This window comes from Echiichthys vipera (assembly GCF_963691815.1).
Source record: "Echiichthys vipera genome assembly, chromosome: 8".
NCBI classification, from domain to species: domain Eukaryota; kingdom Metazoa; phylum Chordata; class Actinopteri; order Perciformes; family Trachinidae; genus Echiichthys; species Echiichthys vipera.
The window spans coordinates 27,610,934-27,623,299 of record NC_139833.1 but is presented as its reverse complement, the minus strand read 5'-3'; the positions used below and the strand labels follow the sequence as shown (position 1 = coordinate 27,623,299).

General features: G+C 41.3%; 1 protein-coding gene across 1 annotated transcript in view; it reads left to right on the top strand.

Annotated features, from left to right (window-relative positions):
* The window catches only part of rspo2 (R-spondin 2), a gene marked incomplete at its 3' end in the record, with an annotated part of 64,448 nt that extends 53,204 nt beyond the window's left edge, over window positions 1-11,244 (top strand). Inside the window, exon 5 of the mRNA XM_083918639.1 lies at window positions 11,129-11,244. Coding sequence (XP_083774765.1) covers window positions 11,129-11,244 — 116 coding nt within the window. The remainder of the gene's footprint in view (window positions 1-11,128) is intronic.
* Between the last annotated feature and the right edge of the window lie 1,122 nt (window positions 11,245-12,366).

Here is a 12,366-nt window from a genome sequence, read left to right as displayed (position 1 = left end):
AGGCTAAAGACACCATTCTGCAAACTCTTTATATGTTCTTACTGCTGCCCCATGCACATGCAGAGAAAGCTTGATAGGCTGGCCATGCCTAGTTTTGATTCTTTAGCCACAGTTGGATCATCGTTGTCCAGAGGGAGGGATTTAGCAAACTGTGTGTGTGTGTGTGTGTGTGTGTGTGTGTGTGTGTGTGTGTACTCACATACCAAAGTACACCCTACTGTGGACTGCAGCCATGTGCTTCTTGCCAGTAGTTTATAGTGTTTACAAATTGTTTGTCAAAACCCTCATTCATCCTTCCCTTCTCTACCTTATAGCCCCATAGGGGTGCAGAAAGCCCCCTACTTTTAGCACACCTTATTGCGTGCTCCCTCATGGCTCTGTTAACAACTATTTCATTCCACTCCATAAAGTAGGGTGCGGTGCTATAATGCAAAGGGATTGTTTGTGAAGACCTAGAGGCTCATGGAAGGGGGCTGAGCCAGGTAAATCCACAAGCCAAGACCCCCCCCCCCCCTACTCAACAGATCCTGGAAATGCAGATTTACCTCCTCAGATAAATAATAAGTGTCCCAAACGTTTAATAGCAGGATGTAATTGTCTTGCCTTGATCCACTGTCAGTATGAGGATGCTTTCAAAAGTCCACAGTCAATCCTAATTTTATACAAGGATGCCAAGTTTGTTTTTCTGTAAAAAGGAAACAATAGAGTGTGTAAAAGTACACCGGACAGATATGCCAAATCCATCTTTTATTAGCTTTTACCTCTTAATGGCACTGCAAAGGTAATGAACTGCATTTAGCTAGAGTGGCAAGTGATAGTACATCAGTGTAAAGACATGAAACTGTAGATGACAGTTATATCAGAGTAGCTCGAGAGCAGCTTGTTATCAATGATTGAAAAGAAAAAATAAATCCTCACAGGATCTTGTGTCTGTTGAATATGATTAATTTCATCAGCTCAATGCAATACACTTATAGGAAACTAAGATGAATGACTATCATAACTCTGTAAGACATTTCCTGCTTTATCAAAGCATATGGGACTTATAAGATGGATCAAAGCCTTTATTAGAGGTCTCATCTTGATATACAGTAGAAGGCATGGAATTCAAAGGGGAGTGGCGTTTTTAGCTTTGATTGAAGACAACCAGAGTCCACATCTGTAGTAACTTCCCTGCTAGAATGATGAATTTGCTACTGTATAAGCCTGCAGGTTTCCTGATCTTTGGATCCGCGGGCACATTTTAAACCACTCCCTCATATGATGCAGCTATCTTCAGCTCAGCCTGCCTCACCCCCATGCTCACAACAAGTACAAAAACAAACAGACCCACACCAGGGGCAAGCCTTCAGGAACATCGGCACGGGGCCTCTCTTTGATAAGTGCTGAGCTTTATATTTTTCTCATCAGAAATGAAACACAACATTAAGCCATTCATTAAAGTCAACTAAAGCTAATTATCCCTCATTTACCCAAGTGCCCGTGGGGCATGAGAGCCCCATATACTTAGGCCCAGATGTGTCGATGAGTCAGTCGGGAGATAGCAGACCGCAGAGGGGGCTGCTCACTTCTCTCTAAGTCCTGCGGTTTCAAGGCGCATCAGACTCAGCGGGCTGTTCATGATGCCTGTTTGCTGCCTGGCTGCTGACGTTACCCCCATGACACCATTGGCTGTGTAAAGCCACTGCAATACAGCAAGGTTTCATTTAGTGGAAATAAGTCGATAATGATCAGTTATATGTCTAAATTCCAAACTGAATAATGAAGACAGAGTATCAAACTTCAGTAGCTGGCTCATTTTCTAAGTTTTGCAGTGGCTGAGTCACATAAACAGCATTCAAATGACCTCGCATTGCTGCAGGGGGCGACAGTTCTGCTTTTAAGTGAAACTACAAGTCGTTAAATTTTGGCAGCTTCAAACGGAAGTGGGAAAACCATAACAGTTGGCAGGATGTCATAGCCCAGGAACCATATAACGTCATGTGATTTAGCTCCTCAGACCTCATTTCTTCTTCTCTGTGTCTGGTACCCCCACCAGACATTAAGAAATAATGGCTGAACCGCTTTACCACCGGGATGAGGAAATCTAGCCCTTGATGCTGAGTCCAGTTGTCGCAGTTTAGGAGAGACACATTTATATTTGGATGCGAAGTTTGATGTGAAACACTTTCTGTGTATGGTACATACTGTATGAAGCTGTACCTAGACATTCATTTGGGCAAAAAGGGTACAAAAGTGACGGCAATTCCAAGTTGAATGCCCATTTTTCAATTTAGGCTGAAAAAGCCAGGTGCATTTTTCCTTATAAATCTTGCCTAGTGCAGCTTTAAACTAATAAACGTTAAATGGATTGGTAGAAAACCATCTGGTCCTGTGTGGGGCCCCCCTTTTTTTTTAAACTTCCCCCAGTCAATAGTTAGTGCTGCAGTAGTCATGTATTGCACTAGTGAAACTGTTGATAGTACAAGTATTGTACAGCAAAAGTAACTACACTTTACAGCTTTTTTAAAAGCCGTTATGAATATGAAATACAAATGAAAAATTAAACATTGCTCATATTGCACATTCAACCCATCCCACCATCTTATTTATATGTTGTATGATGTCTTACCTGCTGGGTATGTACCAGTAGTTTTGCTGCTTTCAAATCATATCTAAACCATAATTATGAGCCAAGTGGGAAAAAACCATTCAAGTCAGCCTCCAATTTGTAATATCTGGCATTGACATGTCAGATATGTCAAGAAACTGTTGGCAGAATGGCTGCAAATGCATCGCTGCTGACACTTATATAACTATATCAAAATAAAAACCAGTATTAACACTAATAGCATCGATGCAGCTTGAATTTTAGGAGATATACACTGTTTGCATCTGGTTACTAGATTCAAAGTATGATGGGGCAGATAATCTGATGAAGATGTGAAGTTTCCTAACTGCTACCTGTGTCCTGTTTATCTGATGGACTACAAGGTTAACACTTGGGCTAACCACCTTGAATAATGCATGACTTTTGAGGGTGTGCGAGCCCCGCAGCTTCACTGTCAACAGTAGCTCAGAAGCGCTATGTGCAGTCACAGTGGCTTTGCTAGCGGTTGATAGTCAGTAAATACCACAGAAGATGGGATGCATGGCTTTAAAGGTTTTGTAGTAGTCAAAAAGGCTCTTTTGACAGAGCTGGACTGAGTAACGTAAAGTAATGTAATTACTTTTTCAATGAGTAATTTATAACATTTTTCAATGACCTTAAATTAGCTAACTTTGCCACATTCCTAGAGTGCAATGCTGTATTTTAACTTAAGTAGTATTTTAAGGATTACAGTGCCATGTTGACATGCCAGCATCAAAGTGTGCCTGAGAAACCTGAGAAATCAAGACCCAAGTTTCCAACTTGGAAACCTGACCTAAGGGATTATACCATTTAATTTTTCCTAGTACAGTAGGAAGAAGTAATTCCCAACTTTCCAGCATTTCTGAAATACAGCAAAGGGGTTTAAGTGAAGGTGTACTTGAGGAAATATCTCTGGAAAGCCTGCTCTTACTTTTTGAGCTTTTTGGAAGTTGGCCTAATTTAACATCTGTCATGGAAGGTTTCTACTTGATAACGTACCTTTGAGCGCTCGAGCCAGAGGTGGTAACCCAAACAGCACAAGGGAACAGTCCCCACATTGTTAAATGCAGCAAAGCATGACTTTGAACTCTGAGTAGACTGATGGAGAAGAACTTTAATGTGCGGGGTCATCATCTGTTCTGTAGCCTTCCTGGGCAGTTGTGGCTGCTTCTTGCTGATGTGATCGACCTTCTCCAGAGGGGAAAAAACACGCTGTCTGCACTGACCATCAGGCGTATTAATCACTGCGTCAGTCATGCATGTTTTGCTGGGACTTCTCCGCTTAGAGACGTTAATCTCCGAGTTGGGTTTTCGCTTTAACTTATTGTCAGTGAAACGAAGCATCAAAGAGCTGAGCGGTGAGCTAACCTGCTTTTTTAATCTCGGCGCAGATCCTCCGTCAGGTCATAGATGAGAAAATAATGACCCACCTAATCCCAACATTAGCTTTTAAAATCAGAATGCGTATGTTTTAAATCATTCTCGCCTTGCAGCGTGGTGATAGTAAGCAGAGCAGTGAGGAAAGGGAATGAAAGAGTGAATGAAAGAGTGTGATCCAGAGTAACCTTGTTAGGGCTAAGTGACGCTGTGCAGAGAGCCTCTTGTCAGTTGGTTGGCAAGATGAGCTTCTTGTAAATGATTGTCCTCTGTCAAAAGGCTGATTTCTTTTTTCCTACATCTGACGTCTGTGTCTCTGCTGCAGTATTTCCCAGCAGTTTTCCTCCCAAGTATTGTAGCTTTTTCACTTTGTCTGCGTTTGTTACATGTTTCCTCTTTTTTACACTTGAGCATTATTTTCATCTGTATCACGTTCTACTCTGCTCCAAATGTCAAGTCACCCTTCTACAACCTTTTCTCTGTAGGCAGACAACAACAAGGGCACAGCTCTGTTAAAATGTTTGGCCTCCCTCTGGCCTACGCCTTCATGAACTATTGGTCACTTGAGGTCATACCACTGTGTACCACTTATAAATCAACTGAAAACTACGTTCGGCAGCAGTACTATATAGGGCAGTGTCAGCGTCCATAACCTTTTCCCAGACAGAGGAGTTCTTGGTGTATGAGTAGAAAGAGCACTGGCTGGCTACAGATCCTTTCCCCTTCACAGCATTATAAATGTATGTGTGAGGAGGCCCTTAATGGCTGCTAATCCAATTTCTGCCACTGAAATCAAATCTCACTGGCGCCAGTACTTCTCTCCTTCCCTCACAAATAATGGCCTAAGCTTTGGCCTGTTTATGAAAAAGACGAGCCGCCAAAAATTCCGGCTTTACCTTCCTTAAGTCCACCCGAATCTTCTTCAAAATTGTTTGGGTTTTTCATTTCTGTCCCTTCCCCCTCCTCCTTGTCCTACGAAAGTTATTAATTGACCGTCTGTGTCGAGTGGAGGCATGGCGTAACAGGAGAGCAGGGGAGAGTTTTCAGAAGTATAGGATCCCATTTACCGTATGTCTTAATGCCTTCTCGAGGTCAGCGATTGATTTTTCTCAAACCACAAGCGATGGAGATAAGATTAGGCCCTCGATTCCTGCACTGCCGCCGGAGCCGTTAGTGGATGAAATCACTGGGCCTGTGCATTGCTCTTTTTTACAGGTCATGGCCTCTGTGATTACAGGGTAACCTACAAATACCCCCACAGTAGCCTCAGGGCCAGCAAAGAAATTAGGTCTCTTTTTTTTTTTGCGGACAAATCTTCTAAAGCATGCCTTGTGACAAAAAAGGTCAATAAAAGCCTTAATATCAGAGAGTATAGTATATTGCGTTCTAACATTATGCAGACTTTCGCTTTTCGCATGTAAACTTGAGCATGGTATTGAGTTGAGTTTTCCAAAACAAAGATATAGCTTTGACACAGCTAAAAGGAGCTTTGGCTTCCTTCCCCCTGGATATGGATTTGACTGATTATCTTTCAGTGCATCAGTTGGACAAGTGGTCATATTGCCGTTCCGCAAGGAGATATTATTCTGGAGTGCGAGCCTATAATATGATACGTCTAATAGCCCTTAACTCTGAGTTGGACCTTCACCATGCAGTCGTCTCGATTATTGCTGAGAGCCTCAAATAGCAATCGCAGGGACACAGAGAGGGGAAAGGGAGAAGTAGAATGATGGGGAAGAAAAAGAAAAAGCAGTGGATCACGGCTGGCTTTGAGAGGTTACTGAGAAATGTCCACCACAGTGCGTGCAGAGGAGTTTAATATTTCTTTGCTCACTGGTTTGGCAGCTGAAAAGATTGGAAATGACACTAAGTATTTCTCAAGCTCACAAAGGTGATATAGAAGCTCACAATCGCTGATGCACAGGCATAAAGGGCATGTACATCATTCACAAATGTGCGCTAATACTTAAAAGAATTCCACAAAGGTCATTTTTGACAGCGGTAAACAACCATCCCACCGCAGGCTCTGTTTTTGATTCCGGAATACAAAACATTTTGATTTGCTCTTGAGATTTGTGTTTGTTTGTTTGACTTAATTTTCATTTCAAACTCAAACACAAATGTCAAGCTGGCAGAGAAAGATTGTATCTATGAAGAAAAACTAAACATTGGTGAAATTATGGTTTGCTGTAGTGATAGTAAATGCGGCCAGAACGGAAAGAAAAGTATAAAAAAGGATTATAATTTCCTGATAAAAGCCATACTCCTCTGATTTGATCCTTCTTGTGGCAGTTACAATACAACACAAAGACAGTAAATGATTTCAAACCTACTGTGCCTTCCCAGACAAAATTATCTTTACATGCTCTAAGATTTATGAATTTGTTCTTGGTTTTGAAAGCAATTGAGATGACTTAATCATTTCTTTCCAGGCAAATTAAACTGTTTCCTCTATGAACCCTAGTAATCAGCTTAAGTGATTACATCGGCTGTAAATATGAGATGATGAAAGCTCAGTGTTCAGTGAGTGCATAGTGCCCTGAGGAAAGGCTAAATGGGAGTTCTTGGGTAGATATGATAGGCCATCTCTCTAGTATCAGATGCTGGGGGAAGGGGCTTATGTGGGGATTGGTTGCCCTCTAGCTGTCAGCATTGAGATTAGGTCATAAAATATGGTCTGAGATTGAGGCGGTGAGTTTTTTATGAAGTCTCATCACCTAGTTTGGTGAATTTGAGCTGAAGCTTAAAACACATTAAGACATTAAAACACACTGCAGAGGAACTGACGGCTCATAAAAGTCAGTGCTTGTCGTTGTCCTTTTAACAAACAAAAACAAATGGAGCAGATTTTATCAGTAAACTGGATTTTGTGAGAATGCGTACAGTATCCTTATAATATCCAGGATCTGGTGATTTACATGTATAAGGGTACAATTTGTGTGTGACTGGAAAGCATTAGGAATCAGATGAATGTATTTGGTTTCTGTTGTAACTTTCATAAGTTGTTGTTTTTTTCAAAATAAGAATGTTTTGTATATTCCATGTGCAACATGATTATTTAACTTGTCTGCTGTCTTGACAGCTGTCATCATCGTGCTACAACCAAAGGCAACCTAGGAAGAGAAAAAAACAATAAACAGTTGGAAACAACTGTTTTAGAAAGACAGAAAACAGTGAATATGTACATGAACAGTGATTAATTTCTTGCCTTTATAGGCTTATTATTTCTCTAAAATCATTGCTATAGATCCGACATAATACCTAAAAAGTACAGATACTGCTTTCAATCATTATGGGATGCTTGAAAAAATCCAGTGTCTACCAACAAAATATGCTCTTTCTGCTGTCTTGTCCCTTTAACTTCTTTCATTATACAGTCTCTTCATATTGAAGTCAGTATCTTCTTGTTCGTTTATCATAGTTGATGGTGACCATGGCACGTCACATTATGTTGAGCTTTGGTGAGTGTGGAGATGGCTGAATGCATCCTCCGGGAAATCTCTGCTCAGGTCAAAGAGGATGTAGGGCACTGAGGGGCAGCACCGAGTCCTTCTTTGGCAGATGCCTCTGCTGCTGCCCCTTCAGCATAGCACAGGAGCTAACCTGCTCTCACACACAGACGACTGCACCTCTTGGACTTTTCTTCCCCAAGCAGGTCAGTTGTGAATTAGGACTTCCCAGCTTTTCAGGTCAAATCCAAAGCTCGTTAAGGAGGCTTTCAGGGTATCCTTGTGGCACTGCTTACCATATTTCAAAATACATTTTATTATATAATTTAAAGGTAGCTTCATAGACACAACACATGTTCTTGTATTAGTTATATGTATGGGCCACTTAAACATACCAAATCATACTGTATAACTTAGCTTGTTTTTTTCCCTCTATCACGACAAGATTCAGTGACTGCCTTATATTCGTTATTTCGTTATGTCATCAAAATGGGTATTTATCATTTGTGATAATGTCTAGGCTTTAGCTAAGGCTAGCTGTGGCTAGTTCTTTAAGCTCAGTGTTGCAGTTACAACAAAAAAAACATGGAAAATGGTAAGGAAGGGGTGAAGTGATATGATTGCCCTACGTTTGATTGCAAAGCTTTAAAACGTCTCATGAATGTAAGATGATTTATCAGTGCAACTCTGAAAGCTATCTGCATTTTATATTATTATTATATTTATATACCTCTTGAACTCAGTCTGCCCGTGCAGTGGCTGAATTAGTTTATTTCCTGCTGATTTTGGGGCATAAGTGTGTGTGTGTGTGTGTGTGTGTGTGTGTGTGTGTCTGTGTGTGTGTGTGTGTCTGTGTGAGTAAGCCTTGTTACAGAGAGCATAAAACTCTTTGGATTACAGATCTCCTGCCCAGTCCTTAACTAGCCAGGAAAAGTACTTTTTAACCTAGCTCTCACATATGTATTTGTGTTTCAAGCAATTGCTGTGAATGCAGGCTTTTTCAGTTTAAATGCAGCCCTGTGTCCAAGAAATGGCCCACGAAGGCTTTGCCCGTTACAGAGGGAGTTTAATACTGCACCATGTACTTTATTGCTGTCAAATGTAATTCATCTTGAGTTGATTGCACCGAACGCCATGTTTATCAGGCACCTAGCAACACTGTTTTGAATGAAAATTACCTCTTTAAAGAGCAATTAGGAAAACGAACCTATAGGCCAAATGCCTTTCAGCTCCAGATTTACTTTAACAAACAATGTTGTACCATAAGTCATGCAAAAAAATCTAGAGTGGCATCAGCTGAACAAGTGTACCTTCAATTGAATGCCATGAGATTTTGATGCAAGAGATTTGTGAATGTTATTTTCAAAGGGTGATTTTAACTAGGAGCTGTGTGCGAGAAACTTTATTGCCATGGCGCAGTTTGGCAATGTGACTCAAAATAACAAGATTAGATTAATTGCAGGAAATAGCTCTGAGATGGTTTGATGTTTGCATGCATCTGTATTATTCATTGGGAGACCCTATTAGCAGAGCAATATCTTGCTTCCCCATGCGTGTCGACTTAAACGAGTGAATATTTTTAAATCTACCTCACAGTGTAGTCCTGAGAATGGGAAATAGGTCTTTTGTAAGGGTGCTTAAAAGGCCACCACAATGCCAGCACATATGAGAAGGCAATTAGAGGTAGTGCCACATTTTACACACCCTTACCTATTTTTGTGTGAGAAAAAACTTGAACAAGTGCAGTAATAAGATCCAGAATCGGGCAATGAAACGACAAGACTTGTTTTTCTGCAGTGTTTTCCTGTACTTCCCCCCTCAGCGAACCATAGCGTGGCTTGTTTCTTTGTGTTCTAGATCAGGGTCCAGATAGCGTCTCATCATCCAAGCCTTACTCCACTTTTCCCCCCATTAGATTTTCTTTTCCCTTAAATTCCCTCACACTCACTCCCCCTCGCACTCATACATCTCGCACACACACCTCGTTATCTTATTTGTGGCCTTGGCAGCCAGATTGTTGCCTTGCGGTTCGGTAGCCAGAGTTTTCTCTGTCACAGAGAGCCGTGGGTGCAGAACATACACCACACAAGCTTCCATGAGAGCAGGAAGTCAGTTCCCAGCATGCCTTGCCCATCCCAGTGAAACCTGGGATGGATTAACCTTGGGCTGAGGGACCTTTCCAACTTGGAAAGAGAGTTATGCAACTTCCCATACTTATCTCCCCTCTCCGTTGCACTGACAGTGAAAAGTGTTGGGCTGAACAGATATTTGTTTGAAACTGAGGTTCAGTCTTGAGCAAACCAAGACCCGATATGTGATGTTCTCTCATATAGGATTCACTTCTTTATGTAATGCAGCCTTTTTCATTGGCAAAAGTTTTAGAACTTGCAGAAATCGCTGTAAAGGCTCTGAATCTTTATGAGCCATCAATACTCAAAGCACACTTTGATTCTTTTAAGCAGCTTGTAGTAAAAATCACATTTTTTCCAAATGGTTATCTTCCTGTTCCATCGCCCTTTTCAAATTTTCCCAACTATTGGACGGTGTAATCAAATCCAAGCCCCAAAACCTGAGTACTCCAGCCCAAAATAAGCAGGTTGAGTTCACATAATCCATTCCACAGCAGTCTGTTTCAGGACTGCGCTTTTACATACCACCGTTGTACAGTAAAATCAATAGAAGTGTAGCTCACAGGTCATCAATCTGTTGCTTGAAAAGCAATCCTTTGCACCCAGCAGTAGCTGTTTGGCAAGACATTTTCTGACCAGATGATCAGATACAAAGTAAAACACAACATTTTAAGACTCAGACTGACTCATACATATTCAAGAGTTTGTACACTCACTAGTACCACAGCCCTGCCCCTTGTGCACTAAAGGCAAATATGCTTAGTGCAACACCACACAGTTGCCAAGAATCTCTTTATAGTGAGGCCAGGTCAATGAGGTTATGCAATGTAACTGTTTTTCTGTGTAGGACCACATGGATCTGTTCACAAACAAAATACCTGATACATGCTGACATTTCGGATTCTTATTCCTGAGAGAGGTCTCCCTATAAGCACTTAGCGAACAGTACTACACATCCTTTGTCAAAAAAGCAGATCACTTATTGGAATACAAGCTTAGTGGATTACATAAAGGGGTGAATGAGCCGCTCAACATTAATTTCCTCAAACCCATTTGGCCCAGAAACAAACCAATATTCCTAAACTGAAATATTATGCCCAAGGTTTGCTGTTGGTAGGTTTGTAATTATTATACTAAACACAAATTTGTGAAAAATTTGCACACTAATATCAACTAAAATATTCAAAAAAAAAACTGAATTATGAAACAGGACTTCTATAAAGCTGGACCAAAGGGCATTTACTGTTTCAGTTCTTGTGTTTTAAACTGATTTACATTAATCATGTTTCCACAAAATAATTCCCGCCCAGACAACCTTTTGCCTTCAGGGCCCGGGAGTTTCTGGGGCCCCATGTTAGTTGTCTACTTCGTTATGCTGGTAGTCCAGCCTTGGTATTCATGTAACATTTGCTACAGAAACAGATCACATGACATTGAGTGAAAGGATTTTGACATGAGGTTGCCCAAAATGCAGGATGGCTGTTACTTGGAGAATCAAACGAGGGTGGGTAGTACTGATTAAAGCAGTAACCATTTGTCTCTTTTTCTCTCTTTATTCCCAGGTGGCTCAGGGAAGCAGCGATCCAAAGAACCAAAGAAGAAGAACAAGCAAAGGCTGAGGTTTCGGGCCCAGAACCAGCACAGTGACCACTTGGCCTCTGCGCGCTCCAGCCAGTGAGGACTGAAACTACGGTATTCCCATTGAACAAAGAACCAACGCAAAGCTGCTAGCCGCCGCTACACCCATAATCTGACCGACGACTATCACAACCCCCGCCACCCCCCCCCCTGCCCACCAGGACACAACCATGACTCACAAGTCTGTCACAACAAACATATATGTCTAACGTATGATATCACAATCAACACACTAAACACATGCTTCATGCCTCTGCCTCCCGCTGCTTCTCCCCCTGCTGCAGTGACGAGCCAGGTGACTCTGTTCTCTCAGCCCCGCCCCCTGTCTTGTGGACCTTCACAGTTGACATTACTGAACTCATTTCCTGTCATTAACAATGCCATTAAGCGTGCAGGGTGATGGAAGATGGAGGGGCAACCAGAGACTGTGGAGGCGGGAGAGCCGGATAGAGGGAGGTGGATAGAAGAGGTAGTGAGGGAGTTGGAAAGCTAGACTGCTAGCGGAAGGGTTGGAGGGTGGGTGGACCAGGGAAGAGGAAAAGAAGAGGGAGGATGAAGAGACAAAGGAGAGATTTGGCTGAAGCAAATGATGCAGATGGACAACAAAATGGCATCTTGAACTGAAAGAGACTGTTTTTTTGTTCCTATATTTATGTCAAAACTACCCTCACCTTCCCCTCTAAATGGAGACGGAGCGTTCCCATGTGTGGCCTTTATGTTATGTACATTTTTGAGAGTAATATTAAAGAACTTACCATGCATAGTTGCAAAGTATTTTATTCTCAGCACAAACTGTTTACGTTCAGACCGCTTTATGCTCTAACTGTATAGTGTGGATAAAAAAAGAAGAAATTTAGTTGTTCGACTAGCATGGCAACAGACTCATGTGTACATAGTTTATCTAATTATGAAAGCTTATTACTGTATTTTCAGTATTGACTTGTTCACCATTCTAAATGTTTTAGAGATAAAAAGGTTGTAATACCAAGCTACAGATTAAAATGATTAAAAACAAATAGTAACCTTGCCGCCACATAACTATTTCATTTATATGGTATATATTTGATTTATTTATTAATTCTATTTTGTACTTTTTTTGTTCAGTGAGAACTTTTGCCTCATACTGTTACTCTTATATGCTGAAATATTCTTTGAGATCCTT